The following is a 22246-nucleotide window of genomic DNA, read 5'->3' as shown; positions in this document are numbered from 1 at the left end:
ACCTCTGTCCACACCACAGAGGCAACCGCTCTCCCTTTACAGAGCTGTCTAGAAGCTTTACAAATGCCCTAGGCTAAAAAGATTTAGAAGCTCACTTCTCATGCCCAAGTGGTCCTTCCAGGTTTGAACTGTAGCCCGCCAATAACGTAAGCATGCACAAAAGTTGCATTGCGCTGCACCGCTTCCCATTCTGCTGATAAATACAGCCCATCCTTCCCTAGCGTGGTTTAGCTTGGCATTTTTGATAAGCAGTTAGTAAACAAAACCGAACATGGGCAAGCAACCCTGCCAAAACCTGCTGTGAGGACTTACAAATCCAATCAGATAAGGACTGCCAGCATCTCCCAGGAGGTGTGAAGTGAAGCTCTGCAAGGCCACTGCGGTTGCACGGCGGGTCGGAATGACCACATACTGCAAAGGAAAAGGGAAAAGGGAAAAAAATAGATGAGGAAACTGAAGTAAGAACCTGTCCAGCTGTCTCGTATTGCTCAGTTTATATCCCGGTCAGGGCAAAATAAACAAGGTCCCCCAGGGGTTGGTGGCAGGCACAGCCACTGTCCAGTCCACGGGTGGCTCAGGCAACTGGGGAGCCCAGCTACCCTTCCTGGCTTTCTAGTACTCCTGACGGCAGGTGCTGAGGGCAGGAAGCTCTCTCCGGTGTGCACCCCTCTCAGCAGCACTGAATGCATGAGTTTGGCTCACAGCCTTGCCCACAAGACACTTTGCTTTTGCTCCTCAGCCTGTACTTGCTCGGCCGATGGGGAGAGCAAAGTGCGAGGCTGCCTGCAGCATGTAACTTGCCCAGCACCACCAGCCTTCCAAACGGGGACTTTGCTGGAACCTGGCATATTGTATTTTTTCCATATTAAAGATATAGTTTTGTTTCCTAAACCATAAGCAATTCACATCAGCATGAAAGGTCACACATCCTCCCCCTCTCACTCCATCTCTAGCCATTTTATATTTTTCTCAGAAATTTGCAATTCCACTTGTGCAAAGTGACAAAGACACACTAGGAAAATTTTCCATAGCCAAGCTGCTGTAGTTTGGTCTCCACTCCTCTAACAGGACATGACACCCTCAGCTGGGTCGTGCAGAGTCAGTCTGACTACACAGGATCAGCAAAAACCACAAATTACTTCCCTGCTAAGGGACCAAAGCTCACAGAAAATAGAGCCCTAACCATGGAAAGGGATGAAAGAATAAAAAGGATAAAAAACCCCAACAAACTCTCATCCTGGAGAATAACCTTAATTTTATAACACATTTAGGAGCAGAAAAAAGTAGTCGTCTCCTGCATAAAACTTGTGAAAGAAGCTGGCTGAGAACATCTGCATCAAGTTCACATATCCCGGTTTATAAATTGTTCTTGTCTTGATTTAAAGGCTGTAAGTAATCAAGAATTCAACAGGTCTCTAAATCCAAGTGAGCTTTGTTTCTACTTCTAAGCACTGACTCTTGTTCTGCCTTTTTCTGTTGCGCTGAAGAGCCACCTACCCTGCCAGAAATGGCTCTTTTTCAGCTGTTTGTAGACCACGATCCCTTTTACTCATCCACTTTCTCTCTGCTGGGCTGCCTTTAGTCTTTCTTCAGAAGGCATGCCTTCCCAGACTTCAGTGCTTCTTGCAATCCTTTCCTGAAGTCACTTATTAATTAAAGGTGACATTTCAGGACTGGCATATCCCCCCCGGCCAGAGACACACCGAGATCAGTTTACCTTAGCTGGGGTAGGGAGGACTCACTGCTCAACAGCGACATATCTCAGGGCACAGGATCTGAGGCACTGTTTCAGTGCTGTAACACTTCCTCTCAGGGAGGTGAGTTGCCCCGTCCGCAGTGAAAAGAGTCAGCCATAAAAAAAGGAAAGAAAAACGTGGAGAAAATCCACACTAGAAGAGACCTGATGCCTATTTAGAATGATCTTCTTGTTCCAAGCAGAGACAATTACGAACAACGGGTAAAATTAGATTAAATGCTTTTCCTTAGGGTTTTACCATGTGCTTTCCGAATGACCTGCCAGTTCTTTCATTACTGGTTTGACAAAGCTGCAAATGCACCCACTGCTAATGCACTTTGATGCCACGTATTAAATGGGTACCCTGTTAAACTCCTGTTGTGCCACAGAAGAGCAAAACATGATCAGATCCGCCGCAGCCACCTGGCTGCGGATGTTAGACGCTGTCCTCCTTTTGCATCCAGGAGCTCAAAACAAAAGCTCACAGAAATCCCAAGAGGAAAATAAAGTCTAGACTTTATTAGAGACACAGAAACACACTGAAGGTCACGCTGTGAAACAGTGGGAGAGCCACACACTTCATTACCATTCCCCAAAGATGCAGAGTAATGGGTGCAACCTGGATAGATTAAACAGAAGAAAAGAAAACATAAAAAGAGTGAGTTGCTGTTCTTCCCACCTGACCCCAGTTCACACAGGTGGAAGCATTCTGCAAGAGCTGCCTGAGAAAGGGCATCTGAGAAGATAAAGTGAAATTCTACCTAATTCAAGAGTCCAGAATTGTGTATATCTGTGAAACGGAATTTTAGACTTACAATATTTTCCTTTCTGTAAAGCTTATGTTAACAAATCTGGAGAATAAAGCTTGCCTGGATAGTCTATCCATTTTCTTAGCAAGATGCCAAATGAAATGGCAAATTTATTAAAAGCTTACCATTTTCAGGGAGTGGCAGTGAATTGGTGCCAACTGGATAAAGAAATTTGAATGATACCTGCATCATACGTGTGTGTGTGTGTGTATATTTATACACTTGAAAACACACTAACATGTATATCACACATAATTTTGCATGTATATCTGTATTATGCATATACATAATTTTACAAGTAGCAATACAATTTCCAGCAATTTTTCAATTTGCCTAACTAAAGAAGTTACGGATGGTCGAAACCATTGATATGGTTTGGCACTTTAAAGTGCCAAAACTTAGTAAACTTAGTCTGGGATTCAAGTGACAAACACCTCCCCCTCCAAACCAAAAACCCAACATGGGGTAAGCAAATGAAAATGAGGTTTTTTTCCTCCTCCTCTAAAAAGAGAGCGGAAAGAAAAAAAGGCTTAAACAAGCATCCCCAAAACACCAAAAAATACTCCACACTGTCCCTACTTAAAAAGCTTTTTATTGTATGGAGAGGAAGTAGTTGGTAGCAAACATTATCTACTGTTCTAGGAAGACAGCAGTAAATTACAGCTCTAAATGGGCATTTTGATACTAAAATAGGCCTAAATTCAAACCATACGTGGCCTGGTTTGAACATCCCACAGAAAGTGGAGGTGGGAGAGCCACAGCAGCCGAGGCAGAAGTCCGTGGGTTTGCCCCGGCTCGTCTCTGAGTCCAGGGTCAGAGGCAGGCAGCACAGAGGATGGGCAGGGAGGCTGACCAAGCCGCTTTGGCAAACTCTGCTCTTTAAATAGAGGTGCAGAAAGGCCATGGTTTACTGCTGACACCCCCTTCCTGGAGCGAAACCAGCAGGATGAGTTGGTCTGAAGTAAGTTAACCGGGAAAGCTAAGGAGAGATCACCCTTCTGCAAGTAAAAGGCCATGTGCCAGAGTTGAGTTCTGACGTTTATGTCTCATCTCTGATAGAAAACTCTACTCTCTGAAACACTTTGCTACCCCTTCTGGGTCAGACAGTAATCTTCAGGACAATGCATACTGGCCACTTTCAGCACCAAAGGCAAAGGAAACACATGCTAACCCTGTTGTAGCCACCGGCAGAGCCTGGAAATAGTCCAGGTCTCCCTGACGCAACTACTGTTCAGAGAAGGCAAAGGCTCTGATGCGGAGGAACCAGCCTGAGAGAGACCCTTCGCTCAAGCTAGGCAGACACTGACTAAAAAAATACTTTTAAATGAAGTAAAAAGAGGCTGACCTGCCCTCAGATCGCGGCACAAGATGGAGCAGCACACACCCAGCTGCAACCCCTGGCCCACAGAACTGCAGGGACGCCCCGTGGCACGTCCTTCCCGGTCGGAGCTGGGCTCGAGTGTTTCCAGTGGGCTGTGTACCTCCATTCAAAGCACTCCTCACCCTGCCTTAAAGTCTAAACCACAGCACTCGGATTACTGATGTGTGGAGGCACACCAAGAGAAGCAACAACGAGAACAACGGAAATGCTATTTATCTTCAGCTGCCAAAAGGGCAGTATTATATTCTACATAAATAATTGGCTTTTATTTATAGGGAAGGTAATCAGAACAAAAGCGACATTCCTCCATGCTTATAGCATGGCTAAGCACCAGTCTATGCCTGTTTCAAGCCTAAAGGAGGACTTTGACCCAACAGCAAAACACCAGAGCAGCTCCTCCATGGCAGCTCATGATCATGTAAAAAGAACTAATGTTTTAAAAGAAAAAAGAAATATGCAGAGCATTTTTTTGCATGAGTGTCAGGACTTTGCATAAACTAGAGGATGGCTTTTCTTAGCAAAGAACTAAAGAGACTGTGATCGCAATAGCTGAGGCCCTTTAAATTGCCTACTGGCTCTCACACAGAAATGCCAGCAAGCCTCTGCTCATCATCTTTATTTTTGAGATGTGCTATGGAGGAAAAACCCCACTATTAGGGCCAGATTCCACGACACCACAAGCACTCAGCGTGTCTCAGAATATTATACACTTTGCTGCTGCACTGAAGCTCATTCATTATTGCTGTTACAAGGCAGTTTTAATGCTACTTTGGGGTTCTGGTAATTTTGAGGCCAATTTGCAAAGATGGCTGATAAAATCTGTTTCATAATTAGCACGCTCCATAAGCGCCATCCCCCCTTCCCTAAGCACCATCTGAGCATGTGCTTGGGAGGAGATTTGGAGAGTTGTGCTCAGGAGAATAAGGCCTGTTTTGTACAAATTTGCATTTGGAACAAATATCAGCCTTTTAAAACCTCAGGCAGTGCAGTACATTCGGCAGTGCTGACAGTTTATCAAACCTAGCACTCAGCACCTTTTACTGCAGACAATTGGAGAAGCTGCACGCCCACCGTTACACTGGCAAGAAGAGGAGATGCAACGGCAGCACGACGCTATGAAGAGCCAACAATTAAATTTGCAGATCATAAGCAAACATCCTTGTTTTGCCAAGGAAATTAAACTTGCAAAACCTCTGAAGATGCTTACTGGCTTGCTCGATAGGGTTCTTAAGCAGTCATGAGATCTGTACATCTTGGGAGAGCTATGATCAGTCATTTGGGATGTAGCTTCCAAAAAGCCCCACTTCTGGCATAATGAAATCAGTGGGAACAGTGTTCAGCCAGTATTGAGAGCTTTTTATCCATGAAAACAGGATAATATTTATGTATATAATGAAAGTGTTGTTAAGCTTACACTAATAATGCTTTTAAACTCCTTACCAGCCTCAGGCAAGAACAGACACACTTCTGATTACACTAAATAAACAGCAATCAGTAGAAATTAATTTGCCAGACATTTAAAGTGCATCTCACTAAAGCATATCCACACCTTTCTCTGCCTAGGAATTCTTATAAAGCTGTCTGTCCAACATGGTTATAGCCCTGGCTCTCACCTATTGTCTGACTAAACATCCCCTCAAAGCCCTTGTGTACATGAATGCACTTCAGACCATCTGTTTAGAGGCTTGCATTGACCTAACTGGATGTTTACATGTATTTGTATAGCACTTTTACAGGTCTACTCGTGCTGACAATGCATTAAGCTGGGCATTCTATATGACACTCAGTTCGTTTGTGTAAACAGACAAGAGAACAGCTAGTATAAGAGTTGCAATCAATTACCGAAGTCTAATTTTCAACATCGTTTTAGTTGCTTTCCCATGTTTCGGAAATTTGAACAAAGAAATTATTTCCAATCATTTCCAATCATTTCTTATGGAGTTCTTTTGCACTAAAGCAACATAAATAACTGCATATGCATCCCTACAAAATGCAACTGACTATAGGATGCTGCTAAGACAGATGGCAAACTCTATAAAAGCTATTAAAAAGCTACAGGATACTGAAGTCACATTGAAATCAACACAAAAAAATCTCACTAATTAAAAGGGGACAATGACGGCACCCTTAGTACACTCGATATAAAAAAGTAGTTGGTTGAAAACTGTCTTTTGGAGTTAGCTTGAGACAACGTTGGTCAAGTTTCAGCTCTCTCTGGCACAGATATTCTGGAGGGCCTTGAACATGTCCGACAGGTACCCTCCCTGCAGCTGCGCTACGTTGGCAGCAGAGGTGACTACCTCAGCTGCTCTTTGAGAGTCACTGCTGAGGACTGCAGATGTGCTCCACGGCCAAACCCCTACCTGTTTCAGCCAATGCTAGTAAGGATATAAAGGATCTGCTACTTAATCCCGTGAGCTAATTCTGACCAGAAAGAGCTGGGAGCGCTCCTGGGAACATCACAGCCAAGGGCAGGATGTGTCAGGAAGCTCTGGCAGGAGGCAGTAATGAGCAGCTACAAATATTGTACTATAATTTCTTCCTCAACACAGCTGTCTGTAGACTGCACATCTGTCTAAGTGTTGAGATACCACTTAATGAACAGCCACAGCAGCCCTGAACTCAGCACAAGCTGCAAAACCCATGTAAGCACAGAGTAAACACCCGTTCAGTCCATGCAGAGCTCTATCACGCTACAGCCAAACCGGTAGGAGGAACAGACCTCGGTAATTAAGAGCTATCTACACTGATAACCACCCCACCCCACCTCCCAAAGTGTTCTCTGCACAAATGAGTTCAAGATTGAAAGTCCATCAGGCAACGCAATTATGGCAGCTACAGAGCTGCCTTCAAACATAAACACAACCTTGAACTTAAACCATGAACAGAACTGAAGCGGAAGCTTCAAGTTCTTTGCTGAATCAATATACCAACGCCATTATCTTTACGTCTAGGAATACTGAGCCAGATTGTTTTCTTGTTGATGTTTGCATAAGCAACAAATACAAGTCAAGGGAGTTTTCTATTGATGCCAGACTGATTATATTTTTAGTTCTGTAAACAACCTGCCAAAAGGCCTCGGGCAAGTCCTGTGCCCTAGTTTCTTTCTTTTTCATACAATAAGCAACAAGTAACCTCCCTCACAACGGGATTTCAACATATGTTGGATAGGCTCCATACCTCTCTGATGGAAGCATCTACAAAACATGCAAGGCTCTCTAACAAACATCCAGGCTATTTCATATGAAAATCTAGCTGCTGAGGTCCGCTTGCTGATTTGAAAGACTTAAAAAGCTCTACGGTGGAGAAAGAATGGAAAATGAAGGACATGAGGTGAAAAGTTCCTGACAGTTTCCTCCTGGACAAGGTGGACATAGTCCAAAAATTCTTTATACTTTCTTTTCCTTTCTCCTCTCCCAGAGGTGGTTTTCTATTGTGTATGTGTTGAATGGTAGGTTTGCTGGAGTTAAGCCAAAGAGAGAGGTAGATGGCTGCCTTTGTGGTCAGAGGAGGGAGGGAGGGAAGGATTTCCTATTACAGAACAAAGCTGAGTTATTGATAACAAAATCCACTAATATGCTGACTATGAGGAAATGCTGGCTGATTTCTTTGCGTATGGGGGTTTGTGCAAATAGTTAAAACTTGGGGAAACTATTTGAGTTCAGTAACGGTGTCCCTTGTGGACATTTCCTCTCCCTGGTGCTCAGAACAAAGGACAAGAATAACCCTTTTTTCTTTCTCTCTCTCTATCTTGCTTTCCTTTTCATTAAGTTTTTTTTAAAAAAAAAAAGAAGGAAAAAAGAGAATAGGCTGAAGTAGGGGCTAGGCATTTGGAAGAAATGGTGAACTTCAGGTTGTTCTTGCAAGCTGACAGACTGCTCTGGCCACCAGAAGAGAAAGATGCTGTTCCAAAGTACACTCACCATTAGTATGTCTGCTGTGATAGCCCAGTTTGAAAACAGAAGAGTTTCTCCGATAAAAATGCAAATCTGTTGTAACAAAACACACAAAAAGGAGAAGATTTATTCACTTGACATTCAAGGGAAAAATAACCTGTCACAAACTTTCCTTTGTTGCTTACTTGTCTCAAACCTACTCAAAGGATTCTTCTGCACACAATACACTCCTGGTTACTGTTGTGGTTTATCCTGAATATTAGAGAACTATAGATTTTTATCAGAGCTCTAGAGGGTTGGCCTGCAACTTCATTAGTGTAAACTGTTTATGACCTACAGAGCAGCTAAATAAAAGGCTGACACACTTGGTAACAGAAGAATATGAGACGCCAGCAAGAAGAGACAGCCCTGAGCTTCCATACTTAAATCATTCTGCTCCAAAAAGCCAGTTAGAAAAGGCAAGGCGGCCACAGCTCCCCAAAGCACAGTCATTTTCATCGCAAGGAATCAAGTTATGTGTTAACCTCTGTTGCAAACCAAATGAGGTTCTCCGCCCCCTATGAGCAAGATCCCTTCCCTCCCCTGCTGGCATATGGCTGTCCTTTTTGTGGGGCACACAGGTCCAGGCACTACAACTCCTCAAGCATTACAACGGTAATATCTATGTACGGTCAGAACAGGACTTAAGTATGGGTTTTGCAACGTTGGTGTCTTACGGTGAAATGTAACTCTTGAGTCTGTGGAGATGGTCAACAAGATATATTAAAAGCCCTGTGTATGTATTGGGATGAGAGCTTCTTTTTGTGTTGGTGTGGTATAAACAGCCACCACATCCTTTCCTCCCCTGGCACTCCCTCCTCACTTACTCCCATCCCATACTGCCTTCTCAGTTGTGCTGGTACAACAGAGCCAAGCAGGGATTCAGATCAAGAAACTGAAATGGAGCAAAGAATCTTTTTGTTGGTATGGAGGTAGGGGAAGAGGGGCTTGTTTTGCTTATTTGCTTATTTTAAACCCAAATCAGGTCCCTGGTGCAGTTCACTAAATGGTTCTACAAACACTTACAGCAGCTGAAGAACTGGAAATGATCAAGAGAAAAACTAATTTAACCTGGCCTCATCATTAAAGGAAACATTCATCAAACTGAGTCCAATGAAGCAAGGGTGACACAGCTTCAGGAGGAACACAGCCTTCAAAAAGCTTTTTACCCATATTTCAGTCATGAAACTATTGCTTTTATGCTGTAGGTTAACAATTTAACAAAGAAATGTAGGTTCAACAGGATGAAAAAACAAGGGTGGAAAATCTTCCATGCATACATTTCCCTCTTCCTTTGTGTATTATGAAGAGCGGAACACATAGACGAAGGGCTACGTAAATAACCAGCTCCCCTGTTGCCCACCAGCAAGAAGGCAAGCAAAACTCCTTTACTAGATATCCCCCCAAGAGTTGCTTTTAGCTTAGCTAACCCGTTTCTTTTTCTGGCATCTAGAGAGGAAACATTACTCCTGGAATTCCTATGAGTAGTTGGAGATAACAGCTACGGAGATTTGGATTTAGGTAATTGAAGATTCTCCCTTTAATTGCCTTATGCTCGGTTTTTGTTATGTTGAATAGGCTACAATTCATTGATGAAACAAAGCGGGCAAGAAATACATGGTACACTTTGCTCTGAGGAAACATTCCGATGGATGTCGGTTTGTGGTGTTCTTGCAAGCTTTGATGGGCTGACAGTCCCAGTCCCTGTCCCAGTCCCCGTTGCTTGCGCAGGCGCAGTTTGGGCTGGGAGGAGGACCTCCAAGATTGGCAGCTATGGCTCTGATGTGACCACCGCAGTTGTCTTTCCCACACACTTGCTGAGTTTGCCTAAACCCCTCAGACCATCATGTCACTGCCATGAATAGTTTGCTTTATTTAGCAAGTCTTACGCATTGACCTACAGAAAGCTTCCTCTATTTGTTTCTAAAATTGTCTTTGTTTCCCACATATTCTCCCTCCCTATCCCCTCTTTTTGTGACTGGATCTGCTTCCTCTGTGATGGTGTCTGAGACAGTCATTACGGCCCAGCTGGCCAGCTAGGAAATCTCCTTTTTCCATTTTCCCACTGTGCACTGGTCTGCCTTGAACTTGGCTCTCACTGGAAATGACAACTGCCAAGCTAAGAAACACAGATCTGATGAATGAAGGTGCTCACGGGTGTTGAAGCCATGTGTCATGTAGCAAGGGCATCCCAGAGCCCCAGGTGGGCTCTCAGGACTCTCAGGACCTGCTCTGAAATCTGTCCTACTACAGTTTGCAGCCGCTGTTGCTGGGGTTCTGTGGCCGGACAGATTAAACTGAGCTTGGGAAAGATGTAATCGCACCTCTGAATGCGGCATTGATATGCCCTGCCTGTTCATACAATATTATAAACAGGCAACTGCTTGCCTTAAGGTTATATAAATTACACACATAACACACGTTGAATTGTTACACGCAGCAAGTAAGACTTGCCCGTTTCTGCAGGAATTCAGCACAAGTCCTGTAAATAAATCCCTGAAATGCTACAAACTTCAGAGCACACCAGTTTTGAATTGTTGGATGTGTATTTCACCCAACGCGTTTCCATGAAACGTGCTTAATATGTGGATAATGCTGAAAGGAAAAGAGGAACAAGAAGAAGATCAAAAAGTAGGACAAAAGATACCAACATTAAAAAAAGGCTGTCCTTCAGGTGCTAATGGGGATTTATAAAAATGAGTTCATCCACTGCAAAGGGCGTATGAGGGTATGTGATATTTCTGCTGGAGCGAGACTCTAGGGATGCTTACTGCAAATAGGGCAGCCTCCAGAAGAGATCAACAGCTCCTGAAATGGTCATGGTTTTGACTCCTCACACACTTTTCGAAGCCTCATTTTACACTGAGATTTCAGCTCTAGAGATCTATCCTCTTCTGAATCCAGCTGTGTTGCATAATATCTCGCCATCTCCATTTGGTGCCCAGTTGCTCCTCTGTGATGAGCCGATAGAAGTTATGTTCCCCTCAAGCCTTCTGTTCATGTGATCAGTTAGCAAATTCTGATTCCCAAAAATGATAAGTAGTTTCAGAGTGGTCACACCAGCAGCTCTCACAGCAAGATCTAAGCAGGTTATAAACTCCTTCCATGGCTATTTACAAAGTGCGTATCTGCCTACATCTTCATTACCTGTATTTCTCTTTGAAATGGCGGGTAGGGCTCCCACAAGTACTCTTGAATTTGAAGCAAGTCTAACTCCATCTCAGTGTTGGGCAATATCGATGCCACAGAAGTAGGTAAGTCACCCACCCCATGTCAACAGAAAGTTCCTGGAGTTGACCCCGAGATGCTGTAAAAACTCTATGGCAAGGCTTTACCCTGGGAGTTGCTGTTTCTGCAAGATCATAAAATGTCTTTGAGGAGTTGAAATAGATGTTGAAATTGAGGTACAACAGGAACTTAGAACAGTGTCAAAAGGAAGGCAAAGCAAAGCCTCTCTCTCCAGTCATTTGGAATTTTAAACTAGTCTAAAATCTGCTATTGAAATGTCTGAATAGCGTGATACAAGGATGCCATACAGATAATGGGTTTCAAGAGACAGGCTTGAAAACCAACATTTCAAATAATACATATTTCAGAAAAAGTGGGACCTAAAGATATGCAAATTACTGTTTTAAGGAGCCAGACTACAACACACAAACCCACACGCTGCAAGGAACACAGAATAAGAACTGACTGGACTATATGGCCAAGCAAGATAGTAAAAGACAGAAATACAAGTGTCTGGGCAGCTAAGTGATATAGACAGCTGTTTTATTCTACCTTTCCAGCCGCTTCTACCACTGGTAATAATTTACTGGGTTAGTATAAAAAGATTGGATGGAAACAATAAGTCTGCCTACCTGCTCCAGGTAGGAGTGGCTGCTGCAGAACTGGCATAGCCGCTGCCCGCAGGGACCAAAACCACCCGCAAGACAGGACTGAGCAGGGGAGAAAAAGTACGCATGTTCACGGGAGGAAGAGTGCAGACAGTTGACAGACTGTAAGGGACAAGGTGCTCATGCCAAAGGATCTGCAGGTCCTTTCCAAAAAAAAACCAAAACCCAAAAAGCCCAGAAATTAAAAAGCAAGGGCTCTGCTGATTCTTGCTGGAGTTCTGAACACTTCATTTATGTTGATGCCAGTACCAGTTGGAATTAAAAACTGTTGACTGCTGCCTAGAGCAGGGGGGGAGACGGTGATCTGGTCGCCATCACAGCTCCACGTGAGAGAACACCATCTCATGGGGACCCATCCAAATGGTTGGAAGTGATAATTTTAAGGCTCTGAGCCAACGAGGGGTCCAAACCCAGTAACCCTTCAATTTTAGCATGGTGTGATCAATGACAGAAGTCTAAGGACAGTGACAGTAGAGAAGGTCTGGAAACAGCACCATGTTGGGGAACAGACCAGAACATTGCTCTTGCCTTTAGAGTCATACAGAACTCAAGGATGCCGTTTCAGGATGAGAATCAGGATACAGCTGTCAAGAAAGCTATCAGAGATGAGAAAAACCACCCATAAATTTTACTGTATTCTTTCCAGAACAAGCTATTATCGTGGATTTTGAGATAAGGAAGGTAACTTAGTCCATCGTGCTGTCCACCATACCTAGGTGTTCCAATCCAGAGTCAGAGAACAGTGCTTCATTTTGGACCAATGAGACTTAAAACAGACAGTAATGAGAAAGTGCTACACCATGCAACCTTGCAAGCCAGGTCTCCTAGGGAAGTACAAGGGAATTAAACGCTCTGGAAATCTGTGAGATTGCAATAGCATTGAACGGCATGGAAAAACAAGGGCTCGTGTTTGAAACTTGCCTTGAAAAGTCAATTCATCTGATACATAGCACCACCGTGATAATACCTTGTGTTATGAGACATTGGTAGCTCCGACACAAAGCTGTTCTCTCAGTGGGGTTAGCACCTGTAACACTAAACAGCAACCGCAGCAGGTGCTCTGTCATTGATTTCTGTTTATATTAATTTATAGTGGATGGCTTGGCCACAGATTTCTAACTCCAGGTGATTTACAAACATTAATGATCTAAGCTACCCTAACCCTTTGTAAGTTAAGAATCCTCATTTTTGCAGAGACAAAACAAATACCTTGCCCACTATCACATGTAAAATCTGTTAAAGAGAGTTCAGATCTCTGATTCCCCAGCTGGCAGAATAACTAGACGCTTATCTGCTTTCTATGCACCAGGTTTCCAGCAGCAGAGAAAGCATATTTAGGGCTATAGAGAGGCAGTGCTACCTGCAACAAATGTATGCATCTGCCTAACAGCATCAAAAAATCAGCTTATATTCCTCATAGCCCCTCCATATGCAGATATAACTTCCTTTGCAAATCATTGACTCTAACAGATTTACCGCTTATGCATAAAAAGCTTTTTCTAAGATTGGTTAAATAATATAATCTATATTTATATATTTACACATTGCAGAATACTCACACAGCTATTAAAAACCAAACACCTAATAAAGAAAGATGAAAATGAGACCAATAACCACCATTTGCTGCAAAATTTTTGAAAACAGCATTTCCAGCTTAGAAAGGGAGGACCTTCTGCACAGAGACTACACACCACAGAGAACACGTCAGCCATCGGGTCTGAGAAAGGAGAAGAATCACAGGGCTGGCTGCACAAAGAGGGGGAGGGGAGGGGCAGCCGGAGGGATGTGGCAGGTCTCTTCGCTCGGAGATGGCTGGGGATGACAGGAGGGTTAATGCTTGGCCAACCAGTAATGTCCTCTTACAGGTTGTCTGAGGTGATAATTTTTCTGGTGATCACTGAATCAAAGGTTAGTTCTAGACCATGCCACAAACCAGAGGACTGAACCTCCTCCTGACACTTTCGAAACAGCCAGAGCAGGCATTCTTCATTCTGTCTTAAGGTTTTTAATCTTTCTTCTTGTGCTTCCCCATATCAATGGCAGTTATTGAAATACTCAGAAAATAACCATGGCTGGGCTAATGCTAGAAATATAGAGAAACAAGGAACCACAGTAGATTGGTTGACTGGTTAATTGTAAATGAATTCTCCTCATGGTGGAGTGTGCACTGCAGCGTGGAAACTAAGGGTGGGCTTTCACTCAAACCATCTCATGCTTCCCCTTCAAAAACAAATTGAAGAGTGTCCAGAGGAGGCCACAGAGCTGGGGAAGGGTTTAGAGGAGAAACTGTACAAGGAGCAGCTAAAGCCCCTTGGGTTGTTCAGCTGGAGCAGAGGAGGCCGAGGGCAGCCTCATGGCGCTCTGCAGCTCCCTCCCGAGGGCAGGAGGAGGGGCAGGGCTGGTCTCTTCCCTCTGGTGACCAACGCCAGGCCCCGAGGGAATGGCAGGGAGATGTGCCAGGGGAGGGTTAGGTTGGGCGTTAGGGAAAGGTTCTTCCCCCAGAGGGTGGTGGAGCCCTGGAACAGCTCCCCAGGGAGGCATCACAGCACCAGCCTGGCAATATTCAAGAGGCACTTGGACAAGGCCCTCAGAGACATGGTGTGAATTTGGGGTGTCCTGTGCAGGGACAGGAGCTGGGCTCGATGGTCCTTGTGGGTCCCTTCCAGCTCAGGGCATTCTGTGATTCTATTACATTGAAAGAGAACCCGGGACCTGTGCGGTGTGCTGGATTTCCACTCTCCGCTGAAAGCATGATTCTAGCCTGAGGCTGGATTATTATACTTGAGTCTGAAATTTTCCCTTCAGTCTATTTACCTGGATCTGTCTGATGTGTTTTTATATCCTTTGACTACAAACACTCTGGGAGGGGCCATATTTTCATCTGCATTTGTGCAGCATCAAGCATTGTGGGTTCCTGGGCTATAACTAGGACTTTCAGGTGCTACGGTAATACAGATAACGACAAACTGAAATTACATAGTAATTAATATTGGTCTGCAGCAAGCTACCTAGTTATGGAAATTAATGGTACTTATAGGTAGCCAAAAGCACGCCCACAGACAAATTATACCATAATTATAATTTAGTACCACTGCAGCTACAATACCTTTATTGTAAGGGAAGTAGCCAATTTTCCTGTACCAAAACATTAGGCAAGAGCGATAGAGGTATGGATAGAGGTTTAGATAGAACAACCCGAAGGCGGGGAACTGTGAGTTTCCATGCATGCGCTACATCCCCAGCTCTGAGTTCTGACGACAGCAAAAGGGGATAAGCAGCTGAAATACCATTTTCCCTTCAGGCACGTCTAGATAGTGCCAAAATTCCAAAGGGCAAAATGAAGGACATTCAGAAGGGGAAAAGCAAGACCAACATCTCAGGCTTCCTCCAGGGGACAATGCACACAGTCTTCTAAGGAGTTTGGTAGAGGGAGTAAGAGGGAGAATGGCATATGCCAAGGATTATACTTACATAGGCTCCCACAATACTGTTCTTGGCAGCAACGAAGATCAGACAGATGAAGATGGCTGATCCTAGCATGCCGACAGCACAGACAAGAGGATCAGCTCGCTGGGTTTTTAACCGGCACCATTTGGTTGCCCCAGCCCCTGTGATTACACCCAGGAAACCAGTGAAGCATGTGATTGCTCCAAAGATCAAGCTATTAAAAAGAAAAAAAAGAAAAAAACAGTTGTTTTTTTGGGTTGGTTTTTTTTCTAGTTTTTTCCCAAAAATGGTCATGGTCTTTGAACAAATGATTTGGGTAAACTGACTAATGGAAATTGCACATTGGCTTTGCAAATTTCGAATAAAACAAATGAGCTCCCCCGCCAAGTGCCTGGAGTTTTAGCACTCTTCCCCTGCAATTAAGGAAAACACAGCATATGAAATTCAGCCTTGTATGCAGGCATTGATCAACACGCAAAGAGGTGCAAAGGACTCATACTGCTTCTTTGTGTGGAACCGAGCTTCCGATCAAGTGCATTGTACAGCTAATTACACATGCACAAACCTAAGTATTAACCTGGATATTGATCGTGTAAGGGGAAATCATGGACAGAATAGGCACTGGGAAGCTTAAGGGAAAGGAAAGCTAACAAGACTCTAAATACTGGTGACTTTCAACACACTTTGACTTTCTAACTCCTTTCAGACCACTTCAAAGAATCCTGATTAGACTCTCTTGCTGTTATGTTACACATCTGAAATGGGTTAATTTAAATCTAAAGAGCCAGGAGCCGTTAAGGATTCTTCTTATTGTATGTGCAGGACTTGGATTACAGAGTCTTTGGCAACTACATTACAGTAGCTCCAGGGCAGCTCAAAATATAGGTGTCATCAAGGAGTGGAAAACTTCTCTTCGTAAACAACGATGGGCAGTCTGACTGCAGCTGTGTTTTCTGCTCACTGCATTTTTGCAGAATAGACTGAGACTGCCCGCTGGGTGCTCTAGTTGATGGTACTCCAAACCTCTAAGTAGTTTACTTGAGATGGGATGGTGTCGGCTAGAGCAAGAAGGTTTTCCTATTGTTATTTTTCCCTCACAAGCTAAAAAGCAAAAGAGCTGACAAAAGGCAGTTTTTCGTATCTTTTATTCACCTGGAGAAATGCTTTTTTTTAGAATTTTATGGTTTGTGCCATCATGGTAAAGCAGAAAACAATGAATTACTTTTCACAGCCTATGGGCTGTGAGTGATATTATATAACTGGGACCAAAAAACCAAACCACCGTATAACATCAAGCAATCCAGACCAAAGTGTCCCAGATCTCTGCGCTATTTTTCAGCGAAACTCAGCATACGCAGTGCTGTACAGAGCAATGAAACACGGGGAAGTCTTCCCTCACACAGAAACAAAAGTCTTCAGGGTCAGGCCCTGCAGCCTTTAGGGAACCCTGAATTATAGCCACCACTGTGGTACCCAACCTGCCAGCGGATTCTGCTGCTACCACAGAAAACAGTGTGGGTCTTAAGAAACCGAACTGCCGGCTCTCCAAACACCTTCTAAGGCAAAGTCAGCAGTACCTTTTCTACTTCTGCACTATAGGCTGGGAACTAAGACAGAGCTGAGGTCATTGCTTCTCCCATGGTTTGACTTCACGCGATGAAGAAGAGAAATGAAACCTAGTTTACAACCCCAGCATTTCCTATCATTGTTGCAAAGACCTAGAGGAAATTACAGACATTCTAGTAACTTGACTCCATGGAACTTGCTGTTTCCTCTGGTAAATAAGCCCCCACCCCCTTTTCCCCCTCTTTAAAGCAGCACAGTATGAATCTCACCTATCTTTGGTGCTGCAGGACTGTTTGTCGCAGGTCTCTGCTGTCTTCTGCACGACCTGTGCTCTGTGAAGGTAGAGAGGGATCCACATGCCAAGCGCCCCTGTGGCAAAGGAGACAGCTGACGTGGCCAACGATGAGAACACGTAGCTGCGGCTGTGGAGATGCGAGAGGCAAAACCAAGAAAAAGTTTAGTGGGAAAAGTGAGAGAGCAGGAGCCCCAGGACGGGAGCCAGTGCTTCAGTGGCAAAACACAGCATTCCCTCAGAACAGCGACCCCGTTGCCAAGGGGCAGAGATATGCACGGTACAAAGCAATGGAGAATGAGAGGCATGGAATATTTCTTCATACATGATGCTCCATTGATAATAGTGTACTTAACTCTTCAGAGGTGTTTCAAAGAGACTGTTTTTCAAGGGACTGTTTCAGAAGACAATCAGTATTTAGTCACTGAGACATGATGTGTGAATTACAGGGCCTTCACTGTAATATCACCTGTTTACTTGGAGTCCCAGTTTCACTTCTCCCTCCCCATCCATGCCACCATATGATTACTACTTGGATAAACTAACAAAAAAAAAAAAGTAACACAGAAATATTGATAAATTAGCCATCACCACTTTTCATGGGCCGTTGATACTGGCTAACAATACCAGGAAGGCATTCTAGCCAGCAGTTCTAAAAACGAAGGACACCACAAGTTTCCCATCAAAATTCTCATGTAACACTGAATTCATGAGTGCAAGTATCTGCACATTCACAGGCAAGCTTTCTGGAAGCAAGGGCAGCGCTTAAATGCTCATGAGCATGTGATTTTTTTATGCACATATACAGGCACCCAAGCACATTCAGTGCTCGTGCATTCAGTCACATGTGGTTGTATAAACGAGTATTTTTAAACTTGCCAAGTAGTGCAAGCTTTTGTGTATTTTCTCCTCTTAAATTGCTCTGGTATTTAACTATCTTTTACCCCTCAGCAGAGTACCTCTTTCAAGGAAGAAAAAGGATATAAGCATCTGAACAACAGTGGCACAACAATTAATACAGGAGCACAGCAATTTCTACACTTCAAAAGCCTTGATTTGTCTGAAGTATGAGCCAAACAAAGCACACTCTCTCTTAGATCTCCATCTTGGAAAGGCTAGAGCAAAAGTTGGAATCCATCATTATCACTGCAGTCGATATCTTGTGAATATAACTGTGATGTTCTTTCCCAGGTCAACAGACTAAGCTTCCTGCAACTCCCTGCATGTTGCCACTTTCCAGTCTCACAGAGGTAAGCAGCACAGGTCATTGGATGTTCCAATTAAGGATTAGAGGCAAAACATGCTTTTTCCTAGAGTGCTCTTACTTTCTAATCAGTGCTTTCATGTCTCTTAGCCACGAGGTCCGAGCCTTCAGCTGTCCCCCAAGTTGTTCAACATTTCCTCTTTTAGCAGTAGGTACAAATATCAAGATGAGTGTCCCTGTTATCATTCCCAGAAGTGGAGACACCTGCAAGAAAGGAACAGGGAATTAGCACAGGAGTCAGCAGGGTTTGCTTTAGCAAATCAGTAAGAAGCAGATTACATTAGTTTCAGCAACTCAGTTCTTTACAGCTAGCCAGAATCTGTAAGCACGCTGAGGCATCTGCTCCTTTCCTTCCTCCCTGTCATTCCCTGGATTCTCTTATCTCACTCTGGAAGTATGCAGCTTGAGAATACTCTGATTAAGGCAGTCCATTTCTTTGTGTTATGAAAGTACCAGCATTCATCTAAATACGGTTCTTCAGTGATGTTTAAATCTTTGGAAACTTACTCCCAGCTGGGCTAAAAGACCAACTAGTTCCTGGGAGAGTGCAGCGGCCTTTTAAAGGCAACGAGGCCATGTGAAAGATTTCTGGATGTAGGAAGCATGCTGGCTTTGAAAATCCTTGCTTGACATGCATCCCTCTTCCAGCTAACCTACGATGGCTTCCTATTTTCAGGCAGCTTCCTCAGGTTACCTCAGCATACAGCAGACCAAGAAACACTGAAAATTCAGGCTGGAAGATAGGAAAAGGACACATTCAAGGCTTAGATTTCCCAGTTTCCAACCCTTTCTCCCAGTCACTAGGTAAAAATACAAAGATCCCATGGTGTTTTGCAAGCTACAAACATGATTCTTGTTTTGATGCTGAAATTCCGTCATTGTCAGAATGGAAAATAGCTCTGTTAGGAAAACAGGAACACAGATTTTCACCAAACTATCATCTCTTCTATACATGACAATTTAAGAATAAATTCCTGTTTTAAAAAAAAAAAAAAGCTTCCAATAATAACCTGAGAATGGCCTTTACACATAGAGAGTGTTTCACATCCAAATATGACAAACCCAGAATTCTGCTAGGGAAGGGAAGACAAAAATATTTCAGAATTGGAGAGGCAGGAAAATCCCTCATCCAGGGCTAAATGAAGCCTGATACCGTATCCTTATTACAGTTGAACTCAAGACACAGCACTGGTAAAAAAAATTGAAATGCTGGGATTTTCAAGGCCCATATAATTTAAAGTCTCTTTGATTTTCATCTTGATTTTAAAGGCTTAACCCCCGACAGGATACTCAGCAATGCTCCAGTGAAACACGGACATTACTGCTAGATCCAGAGACAAAGCTGCCACTTGCCAAAGTGTCATTCTGTCTTCTTCAGCCCATTGGAGTACAGATTATTCCTGACCTCCTCCGGATTTGGAGACCAGAGGAGATCACAGAAGGAAGCATCACCTAGGGGAATCTTGTACATCTTGTAAGAGAACAATAATTGCCACAGGGATGGAGGCTGCTTTATGCTGATGTCTGGAAGCTTTCAACCTGTGCTGACTGACTACAAAAACCAAGCAATGCTGCCCAAAGCAACCATCATAGACGTGTGCAGCTTGTCATATTCCATACGATGTTGCACGGTCAGGGAATCATGCATCAATGTGTCATTTATAGTGGAAATCATGGCCTCACGAGGGGTAGTCTTGCAGATAGCCTGGATTTCTCAGGATAACTATGGACAATTCATCTCAAGAGAAAGATGCTAGTGAGGATTTCTTTGCACAAATTAATCATTTGGGTTTTCCAGATAGAAACACAAGAACGCTCCAATGTATCAACCTCGTTAAAGCCCACTGACGAGGAGGTTTGGGTTTCTTATTCCTTGTGCTGGCCTCTGCTCAAAAGTTAATTTTACCCTTAAAGAATTTCTGCTACTCAGTGAGGTAGCCATCTTCTTGGTGTGAAGCTGTAGGCTATTAAACTTTTCATTTCAGGTTCACAGCTGGAAATTACTCCCCACTCTTCTAGCTACGGATGAACTCTTCACGGAGATTTTCCTGGCTTTGCTTACCCTTGCTGGACAGGGAGGGAATGGCCTGTGTCACAGAAGGGCACGTTTGCTTGAGATGGGAACCCATGTGTTTCATCACCTGCTGTTATAAACGGTGTTGGCCTGAGCTTCATGAGCTTCATTGTCTTCATGAAGCGCCAGAGCCAGAGAATGCACCTCACGGGGGCTCGTGCCACCCAGACTGCCAAAGGTCAGAAAACAGTTCTGCTGGGCCACTTCCTCCCAGCTCTTTCAAGACATCTTTGGGTGCAGGATCTGTTTGTGCGTATGTGATTGGAGTGTATTATCTTTTCAGCACATTTATCAAGGTCCCAAGAGGTTAAAATAGAAGGAAACTGACTGTCTCAGGGCAGAAAAACAAGCGGAAACTGGAACAAAGTGTTTTTTCCTCAAAGCAGGAAGCCATTCTCGGAGTTTCTTGACAGCACAGGACTGAAAGACTGTGGAGTTGATTTAAGGCCAATGCCTCGTCTCCCCATCCCCATCAAGAAATCATGGTTAACTGATAATAAAGTGATTGGAACATTCTTGCTCCCAGGCAGGTAAAAAAACAAGTGCGACAAGCCAAAACCACATAACTTTCCCATTTGCTTAGAGAATGCATCTGCTATGCGCTTAATAGCCATAGATGCCATTTCCAATCCTTTACCTTCTATGTATAACAGGGTGAGGAACTGCATGATGGTACTTTCCCTAACACTGATCAACTGATGCAACTGTTAGTATGACGTTACTAAGAGTCGCTTACCCGCAGCGCCCAGTGCCAGTCTCCAGCAACCTGCTTCACACTTGAGCCGGTGATGTATCCCAAGCCACTGCAAGAAGCACAAAGGTGAGAGTCAGAGTACCGCAGCCGTTGGTGTTCTTAAAAAAATATTTAAAAATTGTGTGTCCTAGGCTTTCTACTCATGCGGGAAGGAACATGGGGGATGAAGCTGGTGGTGGCTAATATGTAACTCTTCTCAGCACTGTTTATCTAAAAATGCTCAAATCCGATGGAAATTTGGACACTGATCTCAAAGTTTATAGCTGACCTTTCAACCTACAGTGGATGGAAACAAAACCACAAAAAGAATTTACTTCCCAATTCGATTTCTACATCAGGCCGTTCTGTGCAGTAATACAAACACCTAACAATTTTACATTCAAGCTCTCAGCAAGAAGTGCCCTTCAAGGACACACCATATTATATAATGAATTTTTTTCTTGCCATTTAATAGTACTTGGTTCTAATTACTCATGAAGAGACCACTTCCCATAAGCTTATAAAAAAACCCAGGAAGAATATGCAAGACAGCCTCATAGGAGAACATCAGACTTGAACCTTGGAAATCCCCTCTGAAGATAAAGCAGCAGCATGACCTTCAGCTACATGCTAAGAATTTCACTGTGGTAACAAAAGGTGGCTCACGAGAGACTAGATGAAGGTGAACGTAGCCACGCTTCTCTCAGAGTAAACTGAATGGATGTGAATTTCCTTTGCCTGCTGCATTCGTTGCTGAGATTGCCTTGGCTCAAAGTTGCCAGAACTGCTGCAGGGCAGCTGTCAGACATCCCATGCCTTTATTGAACAGCCTGCTGAGCTTGGAGGTTGCCATCTATAACCACCCCCAAACTGGGCTTTTTACACAGATGGGCTCCAAAATCAAGCCATGGATCCAAACCTCCATTGGATATTGAGAGAATTATTCCCAGAATCAGGCTCGACAGGATGAATACTTCTCACTTCTTCCTAGTCATAGTTCACTGAATTCTCTTTGTAAATATTTGGCATCCTTAGCCCTCTTGGGAAAATATTCTTTTCTCCAGTTGAGGATTTGACTAGTGCTTTTTCTTCAAGAGCAAAGTGATATTTGTAA

At 43.7% G+C, this 22246-nt stretch overlaps 1 protein-coding gene across 3 annotated transcripts in view; it reads right to left on the bottom strand.

Annotated features, from left to right (window-relative positions):
• Positions 1 to 22246, bottom strand: part of LOC142066112 (sphingosine-1-phosphate transporter SPNS2-like) — a 140337-nt gene that overhangs the window by 32036 nt on the left and 86055 nt on the right. For 2 of the 3 annotated variants that reach the window (XR_012663608.1, XM_075113141.1), the window contains exons 5-10: positions 21136 to 21202; positions 18387 to 18529; positions 17039 to 17191; positions 15228 to 15417; positions 7849 to 7914; positions 313 to 411 (exon numbers count right to left, since the gene is read on the bottom strand). Coding sequence is in view for 1 of the 3 variants with exons in the window: in XM_075113141.1 (XP_074969242.1) it covers positions 313 to 411; positions 7849 to 7914; positions 15228 to 15417; positions 17039 to 17191; positions 18387 to 18529; positions 21136 to 21202 (718 nt within the window). In the remaining 2 variants the exon portion in view is untranslated. The remainder of the gene's footprint in view (positions 1 to 312; positions 412 to 7848; positions 7915 to 15227; positions 15418 to 17038; positions 17192 to 18386; positions 18530 to 21135; positions 21203 to 22246) is intronic. The other variant, XR_012663609.1, reaches the window with a different exon arrangement.

This window comes from Phalacrocorax aristotelis, chromosome 18, assembly GCF_949628215.1.
Source record: "Phalacrocorax aristotelis chromosome 18, bGulAri2.1, whole genome shotgun sequence".
Classification (NCBI taxonomy): domain Eukaryota; kingdom Metazoa; phylum Chordata; class Aves; order Suliformes; family Phalacrocoracidae; genus Phalacrocorax; species Phalacrocorax aristotelis.
This window is presented reverse-complemented; position numbering and strand designations above follow the sequence as displayed.